This window comes from Dendrobates tinctorius, unplaced genomic scaffold, assembly GCF_039654945.1.
Source record: "Dendrobates tinctorius isolate UK_male_01 unplaced genomic scaffold, ASM3965494v1 ptg000084l, whole genome shotgun sequence".
Classification (NCBI taxonomy): domain Eukaryota; kingdom Metazoa; phylum Chordata; class Amphibia; order Anura; family Dendrobatidae; genus Dendrobates; species Dendrobates tinctorius.
Window position 1 is genome coordinate 27,906,704 of NW_027361752.1, and position 17,002 is coordinate 27,923,705.

General features: G+C 45.0%; 1 protein-coding gene across 5 annotated transcripts in view; it reads left to right on the top strand.

Moving 5' to 3' along the window:
- Window positions 1–370: 370 nt before the first annotated feature.
- The window catches only part of NCAM2 (neural cell adhesion molecule 2), a 588,464-nt gene continuing 571,832 nt past the window's right edge, over window positions 371–17,002 (top strand). For all 5 annotated transcript variants that reach the window (XR_012233936.1, XM_073584499.1, XM_073584500.1 and 2 more), the window contains exon 1: window positions 371–722. Coding sequence is in view for 4 of the 5 variants with exons in the window: in XM_073584499.1 (XP_073440600.1) it covers window positions 671–722 (52 nt within the window). In the remaining variant the exon portion in view is untranslated. The remainder of the gene's footprint in view (window positions 723–17,002) is intronic.

Here is a 17,002-nt window from a genome sequence, read left to right on the forward strand (position 1 = left end):
TTGTGACCCAGCAAAACATGGAAAATGCTAAGGGAGGTGTCAATACTTTGGCAAATTCCTTTATCTGCGCCTCTCATCAATTCTTGTAATCTCACTCCCTTTCCCTCTCTCATCCCCCTGTGGCACAGGTGATCTGTGCTCAGTCCCCCAGGACTGTCTCCGTCACACACAAGTTTGCATAAGTTTGTGTTTTGCCTCTTCCCCTGGAGGAGGGAGGGGGGCAGGACGCAGCCGGGGGGGGGCAGGACGCAGCCGGGGGGGCAGGACGCAGCCGGGGGGCAGGACGCAGCCGGGGGGCGGGAGCAGCCGGGGGGCAGGACACAGCCGGGGGGGCAGGAATAGTCAGAGCCTCCCCCGTCTCCTCACAACTTCACTCTCTTCGCCTCGAGGCTGCAGCGCGGACGAATCCCTGAGCCAGGAGAGGGTGACGCGCTTCTCGCGGATGAACACCTTTGGCCGCCTGGCGGTGCTGATATAGAGCTGCAGTCGGTGCGCGCTGCCCGTCACTTTGCCGGGACTGGAGCTGCGGCTGCTGTGTGAGGAGCCGGTGCTGGAGCCGCCGTGTGCTGCAGTCGCTCCGCTTCTCCCTCAGGAGCCGGCACGTCCTCCTCACAGTCCGCCACTACTAGCTGGGAACTAAGGAGCTGTCCAGCGCCGGCACCTGCTGAACATGGAACTCCCTCATCTCTACCTGCTTGGATTACTAGTCACCAGCGGCCAAGGTAGGAGGCACTGACCCCTCAGCCATCCATCCCCGGGGCTGATCACTGATCGCTGGGGTCTCCCCCTGGGATAATCAGTGGCAGGTGTCCTATACGGGCATGGTCCTAGATGGAGTATATACAGTGTAGTTATATATATCACGTGTGTAATGCAGGATGCTTTATGTCCTCCTCACATGTATATGGCTTCAGTTTCCATACACTATAGATATATTATTATAATGACTGTGTATTACTCCCCCCCCCCCACTATCTATCATTCTGCCTTCCTGTCCCTATAAGACTCATCAACATGATACATACATTGCCATACTAGTTCATCGGACACCCATTTTAAGTCATTTTCTGATATGCTAAAGGGCTGGAAAGCTGAGGTTGTAATTATCAAGTCACCACCACCAAGAAAAAAAAAAACAAGACAAAAAACAACCCATCAAGTTCTGCATGTTAATGGGGAGGGGGATAACACCAGGGGTGAGGAGTTCTGCTTTTCAGACAGCAGGGGGAGCTAATGTTCCATGTTTGGAGTTCAGATCCTCGTTTTGTGCCTTACTTGCCTTGACTGTGTGTTAGGGATAAGCTTTGACGCTCCCCAGGACTGTGTCTTCTATCGTTTCTGAAGCGCACCTTGACATTTTGGACATGAAGCTTTTTTCATACAAAACAAGGGCAGACGGTCCAAGTCCTGGCGCAACGTAAAACCCCAATCTCAGAGACCCCCCGGCACATAGTTGCTTAGCGGTGACTATTTTATCCATCTTGTACCTTGACTTCTGCCCACGGATGTGCTGTTTTGCTCTAATTTCTGCAAATAAAAAGCATAAAATGCATTAGAATAATAATAATAAATAATCCGCGATCCAATGGAAAACGCCGCTAACTTTAATCATATCCAGTAATGCATCGAGCCACAGCAAGTCTGCAGAAGTGACCTGTCACTGGCAGCCTACAGAGACAGGGGCTTAGGAAGCAATTAGTGTTTTGGGGAAGCAAAGAACTTGCCGGCATAATGAGATGCCAGAACCTGATCCATTAATATTTCAGCGGAATGTGATGCTGAAAACAAATGCGCTGGCCATTTAATGGTCACAGAAGCGCCTGCCAGCAGTCCGGGGGGGCGCCTCTCTATCAGCATAGCGGTGATTTCAGCAGAATTAATGCCGGCTCTGGAACCATCAGAGGCTTCCGGTTACTCAGCCGGCTCGCCGCTCTATACTGTCCCTGCTCCATTAATACGACAGCAGGGAGTCACGAGACGCTCGTTTAAAATCATCGATTGTGCATTGGGCGTAAAAAAAAAGATCAAGCCTCTAGTTTAGGCAAACGCAGAGAGAAGTGGCAAACGACCAGAACACTTAGTCAACCGTGGGCAGGTTGTTGTTGTTGTTGTTGTTGTTTTTTTCATAATTGTTTACAAATAAAGAGTATCTGTAGTTAAAGAAAAAAAAAGACAGGAAATTAATTATTTATTTAATTAACGACATGGTTTTCATTGGCAGGTTGGAACGATTCATTATTAAAGGCAGTCTTTTCAAATCAGGCTCAACTTTCTATATAGATGTATACGTGTTGCGTGCATTAAATATTTTATTATCATAATTATATTTATTATTTGTGTTTTTTTTTTTAAACTACCATGGGTACCACCATATGGATTGCCATTGTCATTATTGTCGTTCTCATTAATATAATAAAATAATAATCTATTATTATGGTGATATTGATTACATCAGTCTTCATATGACAAGTAAACACATGCATAATATATATGTATGTGTATATATATATATATATATATATATATATATATATATATATATATATATATATACACATACACACACACACACACACACACACACACACATATATAGACTTATGTATATATAGATAGCTAGATAGATATAAAAAATTGGATTCAGCATATTACTAGTGTTATGTTGAAAAATAAGAATATGTAAAGGCTCATGAAATATTATTTTTCATGGTAACTGTATTAGTGTGCTGCCTCAATTTTATTGGAGGTGTGGTTTTTACCTGGGAGGTTTTACACCCTTTTTTTTCCTTTTTGCTGGTGCTTGGCTGCATTGATATTTTTCATTTTAGATTGATATGGGATAGATAGATAGATAGATAGAGATAGATGATAGATAGTTAGATAGATAAATAGATAGATAATAGATGATAGATAGATAGATAGATAGATGATGGATAGATAGAGATGATTGATAGATAGATAGATAATAGATGATATATAGATAGATAATAGATGATAGATAGATAGAGATAGATGATTGATAGATAGATAGGCATGAGATAGGTAGATAGATAAATAGATAGATATGGGATAGATAGAAAGATAGATAAATGCATGATCTTACAAAATGTGCTGTAATCCATGGACCTTAGCTCCATGTAATTGCTATTGGCATGTAAGAGTTGCTCCACATCATTTTTATATGAAGAAACTACATCACCATGATCGCCCTCCTCCTCCTCCTCCTACTGGTCATCATCATCACAGTTATTTTGCAGTTTCCATTTCTTTACCTGTTTCGCTCTTTGTATACATTCCATTCCACATCTTCTTTGTTTTTATAATGTTCCGATCTAATAATCACTATAATTTAATCCATTTTTTCCCACCTGCGTCTAATCCCAGGGCAGGACCACTGTACTTGTTTTGTCCTCCACCAATAGGTTCCAAAGTTGCTGGGCTTAGATTGCGACCGCTCAAATTACTCCCTATTCCCAAGGGAACTCATAGTCTTCAAAACTGGCTAGGGGCGTTTTCTCGGGAAGATTTTATATTGGCTTCATGTGGACTGACTTTGATTGCATCGACCTTTTTTAGTTTGAGAGGAAATCGGGAGAAGCCCCCAAACAACACACAGGACAAGATTCCAGCAGATGTGGTCCTGGTTGGATTTGTACCCCAGACCCTCATCCTGCCAGTGATTGAGCCCCCACATTACCATAAGTGACAATTTAATGGATATTTATCCTACCTGTAAATTCCCATCCACAGTATCACGCAGGAGTTGTCCCCATACGCTCCTTACTGTATGTTCTTGATTACAATATTGTTATATTGAGACACATAAAAGGAGCTGAAGAATGTAATTAACATTTTGATTAAATCTTCCAGAAAATGTGCAGTATTTATTTTCAGGTACAAGTTCAGTTACTTGTTTGAAATATGGCGTCACCTTTCTATTGTGCCAGTTGTGGGTCTCATACAGGTGGAGGTCTCTGAGTTTGATCTGTATGTGCAGGATGCATCCATTCTGGTTCGTTACTTTCTACATAAATTCTTCAATTCTGATGGGATTTTACCAGGTTGCATATATTGAAATGATTCAAACCTGTGTTATTGTAGCTTAGCATCAGTAGGAAACGTCTACGATATTCATATCATGTCCCAAAATGATGATATAACACGATTTTTCTAATGACCATGAGAGAAGATAATGGAAGAGGGTCATCTGCTTTGGAAAATCCAATTTTTATAGGAGGGCTCTACGCTGAAAGACTGATAACAGTGTGTCCTGCCGTCAGAATCCTCGCAACAGGTGTTTGATTTACCCACAGTGCCTCCTCAGGGAGAATCAGGCACTGCACAGCCATACATACTGTAGAAATAAATGGGCCGCTTGGGTAATGCAAAATTATGCTGGGTCCTTCAGGGCAGGTGAAGATGTTCCCCACCATGGTTAATAGAGGAGACATTTTACATTATTATCAGAGATGAGCAAACCTGAACTGTAAAGTGCTGGGTTCATATCAGACAGGTGTCCAGTGCCGAATTCTGAACACGGACTTCTCCTGGAAATTCATTTTGGCATTCAGAGAGAGAGAATTTCTGTTGGGGTACTTTGCTTCCTTTGGCTGCCCCCTAGCACTTACTATGAACATTTTATGGTACCATAGTTTGGGCCCCTACTGACTTCTATGAGGTTTGGGTACAGTTCTCGTACCCCAGCAGAACTTTGAAATAAAGTTTGGTCGAACCCAAAGAACCTGAAAATCTACGACTCCGCTCATTCCTAATCATTATCAGCTAAGAATTCTACAATAAAGAATTGCAATATAAAGGTTTTTTAACCCAGACAACGCCTTTTATAACTGACTTCAAACAAAGTCCGTGTTAGAAACTTAGAGATTATTTATATATATATATATATATATATATATATATATATATATATATATATATATATATATATGAGGGTTTACAGAAAGGTCTATATGCATAGTCCCATCCGTACACCGGTTCTGCAAAGAAAATAAAATACATGTGCATAGGGAGGTGATACCAGTCGCCGTTCATTAAATTCATTCATGTCATTGACCATGATATGTTGTTTGTGGTTTGGCAAGATGGCGCAGTATGGAAAGAGGAATTAAGTGTGCAGTAATGAGTGCCATAGACGTCTTATTTGCTTGTAGACAACATTAGACTGTGCAGTCACATTAGGGCAGAGCAGGACATTAGTACAAGCTGATGTTATTTTCAGTGACAAGAACAACTCCAGTGTCAATGAAGGCTATCAGTACCTAAATACAGGCAGATTGGGGCAGCACTTTAAATCAAATGCAAACCATTTTCACCCAGGTAACGTTTCAGCTCCTGGGAGCCTTCCTCAAGGGCTAAGCTTACAGCTGGTGCAACGTGCTATAAATAAAATAAAAATAAAGTGAAATTCTGGTAAATGCAAAGGCTTGTTTGTTGATTTGATTTGAAGCACTAGCTAAGCCTAAATAGTTAATTTGTGTCACAAACATGGTTTGTGGAACCACTGTGCCACGGACCGTGGAGAGCCTGGAGGGGTGTGACTAAGAGAACACCTGACTGTTCACTAGAGCCTCTGATGGTGAGGTTAGACTTGAATCCCAATGAATGCCAGGTGCCACTCCAGGACAGACCAATGGACGCACAGCAGCTGGACCAAGAGGACAGACTGGATGGGGTGCATCAAGGCAGGATTTGCATCAGAGTCCACCAGGCAGGATTTGCATCAGAGTCCACCAGGCAGGATTTGCATCAGAGTCCACCAGGCAGGATTTGCATCAGAGTCCACCAGGCAGGATTTGCATCAGAGTCCACCAGGCAGGATTTGCACCATAGTGCATCAGGGACTGGTATACAACCTTACACAACTTAGACTGCAAAACAGGAAGGTTGCTCAGGTGCCTCCCCAGTGGGGAGGAAGCAATATATACATAATGTCCCACAGCTATTGGCTGGGGAGCAAATAGCAAGTGCACATGCTGTCCCTTTAAGAGAGCGGGAGTGCACACACTTGTGAACTAAGGAAATGGCCAGAGGACCGGCTGAAAGCATGCAGAGCATGGGGAAGAGAAGAACTGACCACAGCATGGGTGAGTGAAGAGACACGCCGGGGACCCTGCCTGTCAGAGCAGGACTCCAGTGTGGTGCTAACAATTTGCAATTGGAATGTTTGAATGAAGTTTGGTAAGGTGGCCATCAGCGGTTAAGTATATGGTCTCAGTTCTGCTGATGGTCTTTATAGTACACAAGCGAGAAAATGGGATTATGTAAAAAAAGAAAATGGCAAAATAAGGCTACTTTCACACATCAGGTTTTCGGCGTCAGGCGCGATCCGGCGTCGTGCCGGAACGCCGGATCCGGCAAATGTTTCGTAAAACCGGATGTGACGGATCCGGTTTTCTGGCGGATCCGTCGTGTTCTTGACAGACAAAACCGGATCCGTCTCATCCGGTTCATCCGTTTTTCTATCCGTTTTTCGACGGATTACGCCGGATCCGGTTTTTAAAATTGACCCTTCCGAACGGGATTGGCTACTGGAAAACTATATATAGCATGTTCCTACAGCCCTTCTTTGACAGGTTGTAGAGGAGAAAGTGCAGGTTGGAGAGAAGAGCAAGTTACTGGCGAAGATGGATGTTGTCATTGGAAATATTTTGAAGAATTTGGCGGATTTTACAGCGGAGGCAAATCGTTTGAGGGTGATTGTTCTGGAGAAGGAGAGAGCGAGACAGCAGCGCATCAGGCATCGTAGACGACGTTTGTGGATCCACCCCATCACAGCCAAGAGAATGACGCGTGGGGTCTATTCTACACTATGCATGGACCTTCGACGAAACCCGGATAAATTTTTTGGATATGTTAGGATGAAAATGGAGAATTTTGATTACTTGGTGGAGCGCACTGCACACCTCATAAGAAAAGCGGACACCTATTGCCGCTTCTCTGTTTCACCCGCAGAGCGTCTGATGGTGACTTTAAGGTAAGCCACATTTATTGGATATGATCGCATCAGAGCACACTTTCACTGCAATCTTGTTGGTGGTAGTTTGTATCTCCAAGTGTTATAGGTCAGTTTTGGTATGTAATGCTGTGATTTAAAACTAATTTATTGTTTTTTAATTCCCCACAGATTTCTTGCAACTGGAGAATCCCTTTCGTCACTGCATTTCCAGTACAGACTCGGGATTTCCACCATATCTGGAATTGTGAAGTACACATGCCGTGCACTGTGGGACTCCTTAGCTGAAGAGTTTTTACCAGAGCCCACAACAAAGAGGTGGATTGAAATTGCTGACAAGTTTCAACAGATATGTCAGTTTCCAAACTGCTTGGGCGCTGTGGACGGGAAACATATCCGCATTGTAAAGCCAGCTGGATCGGGATCGGAATATTTCAATTACAAGAAATATTTTTCAATTGTCCTCATGGCCATCGCTGACGCGGAATACAAATTTATTGCGGTTGATATTGGGGCCTATGGCCGCTCCAATGACTCTCAAGTTTTCAAACTGTCTGCCATGGGGCGTAAACTGTATGGAAACACCTTCCAGTTCCCACCACCTAGACCGCTGCCGCAAACATCTGGTCCACCTATGCCATTTGTCTGTGTAGGGGATGAAGCCTTCCAGCTGTCAGAACACCTTTTGAAACCGTACTCTAGCAGAGGATTGACAAGACCAAAACGCATTTTTAATTACCGCCTCACAAGAGCAAGAAGAATGGTTGAATGTACCTTTGGTATTCTGACAGCCAAATGGCGGGTCCTATTGACTGCGATCAACCTCAAGACAGAAACTGTGGACGAGGTGATCAAAGCGTGCGTGGTACTCCACAATTTTGTTATCTGCAAGGAACCCATTTCCATTGAGGACACCTCTGAAGAAACCACCTTGCAAGATTACCATGACATTACCACTAGAAGTTCTGTGACGGTTTCAGTAATGAGGGACAATTTTGCACTATACTTTATGTCACCTCAAGGCAGAGTACACTGGCAGGATGACAGAGTGTGAAAGATTTGTGCCCTAACCAAACTTGTGTACCTTCTGTACCAACAGTATATACCTTTGCCAACCAAAGTTGGCTATCTTGTCATGGTCTCTATTTTTAGCTTTAGGCCACAGGTGTGTACCTGGTTGTGTTTTATGCAAAGTATTTCACCTTTTAACAAAAGTTGTGTACATTGTTAGGAAATCACCAACAATAAACACAACTTTTTAGGTGAAATACTTTGCTTCAAACACAACCAGGAACACAACTGTGGCAAAAAGCTAAAATTTACCCACAGTTATATACCTAGTTTTGAATACCATTTCACCTTTTAAATACCCTGTATTTAACCTTTTTCGCCGCAGAAAGAAATGACAGACAACCAGTGTAAAATAATTTAACTTTTATTGAAAAATGTTTTTTTTAGTAAACTTTTTTAAAATTTTAATAAACTTGTTTAATAAAACTTTGAAACTATAAAACTGAAACCATAAAACTGGTCATTTTTATTTAAATACACACATTATAAATCTGTGTAGTGTGTGGTGGAAATACTGCTGTAGGGGCTGCGGGACACTTCGACACTGGGAGTGTGGAGAGAGGACTGGGATCGTGGTGGGGAAGGAACAGTTAGAGGTGAAGGTGTGGAAAAAACTACAGAATGGGTGGACATGTGGGAAGCAGAAGAGGTGGTGGGTGGTGGAGTGGAGGGTTGGGCAGGGACTGTAGGAGCAGATGATGTTGATGGCAAGTTGTATGGGGAAGGAGTTTGGTACGGGGCAGGTTGCTGGAAGTGGGGAGATGTCTGGTACGGGGCAGGTTGCTGGAAGTGGGGAGATGTCTGGTACGGGGCAGGTTGCTGGAAGTGGGGAGATGTCTGGTACTGGGGAGGTTGCTGGTACTGGGGAGTTTGCAGGTACTGTGGAGGTTGCTGGTACTGTGGAGGTTGCTGGTACTGGGGAGGTTGCTGGTGCTGGGGAGGTGGATGGTGCTGGGGAGGTGGATGGTGCTGGGGAGGTGGATGGTGCTGGGGAGGTGGATGGTATGTAATAGGAGGGGGAGGATGGAAAGTGGCTGGAGGTGGATGGTATGTAATAGGAGGGGGAGGATGGAAAGTGGCTGGAGGGGGTGTAGATGTAATAGGAGGGGGAGGATGGAAAGTGGCTGGAGGGGGTGCAGGTGGAGGAACTACTGTGGTGGGAGGAGGAGGAGGTTGGGAGGTAACTTGCTGGAGAGCAGCGTGGCATGAATGCATTACATGCATCTGCTGGGCAGGAGAGAGCGTTTCCATGCGCTCCACAACAGACCTGAAAAAGGTGTGGTTTGGCGAAGATCTTGCTTCTGAATGCATGGTTTGCAGAAGTGTCTTCACCTCCAGAATGCTGGAGTTGATCTGCTGATAGCCTGCGGAGATTTGCTCTGACAAGACTTTTAGACAGTTCTGGAAAGATGCATTCAGATGCAAGAACTCTGGCGCATAAGTCTTTTCCTGACCCCTCTGCTGCTGCCGCCCAGTACCCGCAGGTGTACTAGAGGTGGCAGGGGCAGAAGGGTGGGGTAAAGGGAAAGCGATCTCCTCACCAGCAGCTTCATGTAATGTAGGCGGCCACGATGCTCCTGTGCTGGTGGATGGGACAGATGGGTCGAATGTGTGGGAAGGCTGGGAAGGTGCAGATGTACCGGGGCGGTCGAAGTGTCCCTCAGTGCCGGTCTCCTCAGGGATCGCCTCAGAAGGGTCCAATCGTGCCGGCTCCCGAGTGCTGCTCACCGTGCTGTGGAATAAAGAGAAAAAAAAACAATTAAAATACTGACATGGTATGGCCCTGGCTGAAAAAAAAATTTACATATAACATTTTTTTTCACATGTGGTGTGTAATATTTACCTTCTGGTGACCATTGTTTCCCGGAGGAACGACAGGGCTTCTGCGTACTTGTACTTGCTCCTGCGTCCTCCAGATCCACTCGGGGCCCGCATCTCTTTATTGAACTCCTTCTTGAAACGATCTCTCACAGACCGCCACCGATTCACAATTCTGTTCCCTGAAACGAGAAAGGAGTGGTTAGTATACAACATCAGTGTTTCCCAAACTCCAGTCCTCATGGTCCCCAGGGGTCATGTTTTCAGGATTTCCATAGTAAATAGAAATCCTGAACACATGATCCGTGGGGACCACGAGGACTGGAGTTCGGGAAACACTGGTTTACATCAAGCAACCGGTACTGTATATACTTACGCTCTTTAATCTGGGCCCGAGCTTCGAGGTCCTCCCAGCGGCCCACAAGGAGCGAACAGATTTCCTCCCAGAGTTGTCGGGTAACGATCAGGTCAGCGTGGCGGCGGTCAGCCATATTCCAGAGCGGCTCCCTTTCTCTGACGAGATCGATGAGGCGGTCCACGTCAATCCCTCCATCCTCACCGTCAGAGTCGGGAGCACGCTGTGAAGGCTGTTAAAGAAAAAGACAAAAATAACATAATTAGCCTCCACAAAAGAAATGAAATAAAAAGTGCGAAAAAACAAAGCAAAAATATTTATACTTACACGCTGGTGACCGCCGCGTTGCTGTCGCCGACGACCCTGGGAGGCACTGCGAGGACCTCTTGGCCAAGCACCAGATTGGGAAGACTAGAGAAGAAAACAAAAAATGTTATGTCTTTGGATGTAGGCATTTGTTTGCTGTGTGTGGTCTGCAGAACATTGTTTTCTATGTGTTGTGTGTAGTGTGATGTTGTGTTTCTGCGTTTGATGCCAAAAACTTACCAATTGTGAGCCCACTCCAGGTGTCTGTCCACCCCTTCCTTCTTCTTCTGGGAGCTCCTCTTCATCTTGTGATTCCTGTTTTGAAATAAAAGGCAATGAATAGACATATATTACAGAGAAGATGGATTTTGGAAATAAAAACTTACCGTCAAACGCTGACGATGCGAGGGAGGGCTCCCAGAAGATGATGTGCTGTCTTCCTGGTGGCCACACTCCATGCCTGTGGGTGGTGTTCCAGCTGCTGCCATTGCTGCTGCTGCTGCTGCATCTATTGGGCGGCTGTTGAATAAAGAGAAACAAAGGGCCAATGAATATCTTGATATTCAATAGCCCTAGTTTGGAGGAATGGGTTATTTGATAATTACCGTCTCTCATCTGCTGCTGGCCTCCCCTCCTCAGCATGTTCTATTTGCTGCTCCATTTGGGGTGGTGGTGGTGCGGATGGTGCTGCAGTGGTCTCCTGCCTTCTCCTGCTTCGCTTGGTTGCTTTCTTGGGTGGCATGTTGGGTGTGGCTGTGGGTCCCACTGTCTTGCTTTTATATATGTCTTGTGGGCAGAGCTACTGAGCATGCTCAGACCAAAAAACCGGATCCGGCCGCCGGATCTGGCTTTCGCCGGATCCGGCGCATTGCGGCGCTTATAGGCTTTCATTGTGTGAAAAAGCCGGACGCGCCGGATCCGGCGTGTCCGGCTTTTTCGCCGGAGACAAAAAACGTTACAGTCACCGGTTTTTCCAGACGCCGGATCGCGACACATTGCCGGATCCGGCGAAAACCGGATGAAACGCATGGCCATCCGGCGCGATCCGGTGCAAATGCAAGTCAATGGGGGGGAAACCGGATCCGGCATTGCATTTCGCCGGATCCGGTTTCTGTCAAAAGCGCCGGATCGCGCCTGACGGCGAAAACCTGATGTGTGAAAGAGGCCTTAGTCTCATTATGCTTCATCATAGACTAAAGATTGTCACTGGCTGATAAGGAATGAAAGCATAAGTTCTTGAGTGGGCTGGGGAAAGGAAAGTGACTGACAATATGGACATTGTTTCTTATATTTTTAAAGAGTTTTGTATTGTAAAGACATGGCTGTAATGGCGCTGTAATATAGATTCAGTGATTCATTGTATGCTCTGTGGGTCTTCTTTAACCATCATTTGAATTTTTCAGCTAATTAGATTTCGGTGCATAAGGGCCAGACTGTGCACTGGGTCTTCTCCTCCCAGTCTGTGATTCCCTGGCCCCTCCACCTGCCTCCTGTCTGTGATTCCTCAGCCCCTCCGCCTGCCTCCAGTCTGTGATTCCCAAGCCCCTATTCCTTCCTCCAGTCTGTGATTCCCCAGCCCCTTCGCCTGCCTCCAGTCTATGATTCCTTGGCCCCTCTGCCTGCCTCCAGTCTGTGATTCCCCTGCCCCTTCGTCTGCCTCCAGTCTGTGATTCCCCAGCCCCTTCGCCTGCCTCCAGTCTATGATTACTTGGCCCCTCTGCCTGCCTCCAGTCTGTGATTCCCTGGCCCCTCTGCCTGCCTCCAGTCTGTGATTTCCCAGACCCTCTGCCTTCCTCCAGTCTGTGATTCCCCAGCCCCTCTGCCTTCCTCCAGTCTGTGATTCCCCGGCCTCTCCGCTTGCCTGCAGTCTGAGATTCCCCGGCACCTCCGCCTGCCTCCAGTCTGTGATTCCCCAGCCCCTTCGCCTGCCTCCAGTCTATGATTCCTTGGCCCCTCTGCCTGCCTCCAGTCTGTGATTCCCTGGCCCCTCTGCCTGCCTCCAGTCTGTGATCCCCCAGCCCCTCTGCCTTCCTCCAGTCTGTGATTCCCCAGCCCCTCTGCCTTCCTCCAGTCTGTGATTCCCCACCCTCTCCGCTTGCCTGCAGTCTGTGATTCCCCGGCCCCTCCACCTGCCTGCAGTCTGTGATTCTCCAGCCCCTTCGCCTGCCTCCAGTCTGTGATTCCCCAGCCCCTCCGTCTGCCTCCAATCTGTGATTCCCCAGCCCCTTCTCCTTCCTCCAGTCTGTGATTCCCCAGCCCCTCCGCCTGCGACTGGTCTGTGATTCCTGCTCCCTTAACGTGACTCCAGTCCCTGGATGATCTACAGTTGTGGCCAAAAGTAATGACACCCCTGCAATTCTGTCAGATAATACTCAGTTTCTTCCTCAAAATGATTGCAAACACAAATTCTTTGGTATTATTATCTTCATTTAATTTGTCTTAAATGAAAAAACACCAAAAAAGAATGAAGCAAAACATTGATCATTTCACACAAAACTCCCAAAATGGGGCAGACAAAAGTATTGGCTCCCTCAGCCTAATACTTGGTTGCACAACCTTTAGCCAAAATAACTGCGACCAACCGCTTCCGGTAACCATCAATGAGTTTCTTACAATTCTCTGCTGGAATTTTAGACCATTCTTCTTTGGCAAACTGCTCCAGGTCCCTGATATTTGAAGGGTGCCTTCTCCAAACTGCCATTTTTAGATCTCTCCACAGGTGTTCTATGGGATTCAGGTCTGGACTCATTGCTGGCCACCTTAGAAGTCTCCAGTGCTTTCTCTCAAACCATTTTCTAGTGCTTTTTGAAGTGTGTTTTGGGTCATTGTCCTGCTGGAAGACCCATGACCTCTGAGGGAGATCCAGCTTTCTCACACTGGGCCCTACATTATGCTGCAAAATTTGTTGTCTTCAGGCTTCATAATGCCATGCACACGGTCAAGCAGTCCAGTGCCAGAGGCAGCAAAGCAACCCCAAAACATCAGGGAACCTCCACCATGTTTGACTGTAGGGACCATGTTCCTTTCTTTGAATGCCTCTTTTTTTCTCCTGTAAACTCTATGTTGATGCCTTTGCCCAAAAAGCTCTACTTTTGTCTCATCTGACCAGAGAACATTCTTCCAAAACGTTTTAGGCTTTTTCAGGTAAGTTTTGGCAAACTCCAGCTTGGCTTTTTTATGTCTCGGAGTAAGAAGTAGGGTCTTCCTGGGTCTCCTACCATACAGTCCCTTTTCATTCAGACCCCGACGGATAGTATGGGTTGACACTGTTGCACCCTTGGACTGCAGGGCAGCTTGAACTTGTTTGGATGTTAGTCGAGGTTCTTTATCCAACATCCGCACAATCTTGCTTTGAAATCTCTTGTCAATTTTTCTTTTCCGTCCACATCTAGGGAGGTTAGCCACAGTGCCATGGGCTTTAAACTTCTTGATGACACTGCGCACGGTAGACACAGGAACATTCAGGTCTTTGGAGATGGACTTGTAGCCTTGAGATTGCTCATGCTTCCTCACAATTTGGTTTCTAAAGTCCTCAGACAGTTCTTTGGTCTTCTTTCTTTTCTCCATGCTCAATGTGGTACACACAAGGACACAGGACAGAGGTTGAGTCAACTTTAATCCATGTCAACTGGCTGCAAGTGTGATTTAGTTATTGCCAACACCTGTTAGGTGCAACAGGTAAGTTACAGGTGCTGTTAATTACACAAATTAGAGAAGCATGACATGATTTTTCGAACAGTGCCAATACTTTTGTCCACCCTCTTTTTTATGTTTGGTGTGGAATTATATCCAATTTGGCTTTAGGACAATTCTTTTTGTGTTTTTTCATTTAAGACAAATTAAATGAAGATAATAATACCAAAGAATTTGTGTTTGCAATCATTTTCAGGAAGAAACTGAGTATTATCTGACAGAATTGCAGGGGTGTCAATACTTTTGGCCACAACTGTACCTCCTCTGTTGGAAATCTCAGCAGTGACCTATCATTCAAAGATCAGAAGCAGCAGATGGGCCAGAATCACAGCCAGGGAGGAGAAGTCTCAGTGCACGGTCCAACCCCTGTGCACCGAAATCTAATTAGAAAACTTCAAATACTGATTAAAGTAGAACAAAGGGGACAACTTCACCAAAGTTATCAATATAATCAGTATTATAGCACCATTACAGCCATGTCTTTACTTTCTATTACAACATTGTGCTCAGAGGATATCTTTAAGATCTATTCCACCACTGTCCTGACTGCATGAATTAAATATGTTGAATATTGTAAAATAATAATTGTGATAATAATTAATAAACCAAGTAACTTATATAATGTGAGTTTAAAATCTTGGCCATTTTTAGCACTTTTTTATCTTGAGTTATTTGTTAAATGTACTTTCTGTATTGTTTTGTCATTTTAGGTAGAACTTCTTTGTGCTACATTTAGTCGTACTTACAGCAAATGGCTCTTGTACTTTCAGACAGCTTGATCTCATTTGATAGATAATGTGATATACAATTTGCTTTTCACTTTACTTAAAAGTGATATTGTCTTGCCTTCTCAAAAAAAATAACTTCAAGTTTCCAGCAAGTAGGTGGCTCCCCTCTGTCTGACTTGCTCTCTGCTGCCTGCTGTCAATTGTAATCCGTCTCCAGCACCAAGGAAGCTGAAATTTGCTATGTGAAGTCAGGACGGCTCTTTTTCTCTTTTCTTTGCTCCTGCTCTCCTGGTAAACAGGCATAAATGCATACAGTGTCAGGAACCCCGCACTGCACTTGCTCACTGAGCCAGTGCATGTGTCCTGAGTACAAAAACAGTGCTCAAAGATACCTGTGGAGCAAGGCAGCAGTGGTGATGATGCGTGCTTCAGAGTATCAGGACCTGAAGTACGTGACTGCAGGGGGTGTGGCCTAAGCTCCAAAGAGCTAGGAGCTGCAGGGAAACTCCTAGAAAGGTAACTACAGGACAATGTTACCAAGGGGCATAGACAGAGACAGAAACCAGATGAAGCCGGGGTCAAAGCACAAGATGGCAATACAGTACCAAAGGGTTAGACAGAATGGATAGTCAGGACGTAGCAATAGATCAGAAAACCAGAACGGGCAATAGACGGTACTGTAGGGACAAACTGTAACGGAGTAATGATAGCCAAGCCAGGAGGTCAGAACCAGAAAAGACAATAGTACCAAAACGAGAGACGGCGTACAGAGTGAGTGAACAGACCAGGTCATACACGGGAAGCAAACAAGCAACGCAGAATACATGCACACCAGGGGTCAGACTCACCAGAACAACAGTATAGCTGACAGAGAACCCTGGTAAAGAGTGAGTGTAAATGCCCCTCCCAGATCCAGAAAGAGGCCACGAACACTTAACCCTGTGAGTGTAAGGCAAGAACCCTGTTCAAACCATGACATACTTAACAGATAGGTAAGCTTAATGCAATCTACTAGAACAAAGTTCTTACACCTTTAGTGTTGGAAAATTGGTAATTAAGAGGAGGCACTCATTTATAAGAGGGATTGAGGATGCGCATATTTCACTTTTATGTGCACCAAATGAAATTTTAATTTTCTGCATGGAAAGAAGGGGGAAGCAAGGTTGGTATGAAATAAAATATATCTTGAAAAATATATCTTTAAAGAAACTTAAAAGAAAGTTCTTACAGTAGAGTTAGCAGGCCAACATTTCATATGGACAGTCACTATAACGGTTTTTCCCTCGTCATATGTATAGCAATACTAAAAAGCCTTCTTAACCAATGCAAATGTTAACAGATTAGTGCAAGATACACATCTGAATTAAAACTTGGCCTACACATAGTGTTTATATGTGTAGTCTAATTATGTTCTTTAAAGTCATTTTCACAGTATGGCTTCTATATAGAAGTGATTGGAGGCTGCTGCAGTATCTCTGTGACTCACAAAACATTTCCCACACACCAAATGTGTCATCTATGTGTAAGTTATCTGAGCTTCCATAGGAATCAGTTGGCAAATATACAGTCATGCGATTGCTAGCAATGAGCGAACATGCTCGGATAAGGTGCTAACTGAGTGACTTCGACGTGCTTAAAAAATATGTTCTAGTCCCTGCAGTTGCATGTCTCATGACTGTTCGACAGTCGCATCACGTGCAGGGATTACCTGTTTGTTAGGCAATCCCTGCAGGTGTAACAGCTGTCAAATAGCAGCGAGACAGGCAGGCGCGGGGACGCAAACATATTACAGCACGCTGAAGTCACTCGCTTAGATTCCAAGCATGCTCGGCTAACACCTTATCCGAGCTTTTTCGCTCACCGCTAGTGATTACTATTCTACATCCAGAATAAAGAAGATTAAGAAAATGCAGATGGAGACTATACAGTATGGTCAACTGAGATTAAAACCAGAGATTGATAAACTTCATGTCTACAACTTTTAATGATATTTGTTATAGTCCTTGGTGCATTGTAAACACAAAGGGGATCGAACTTACTTTGTCTTGGGTAAGTTGC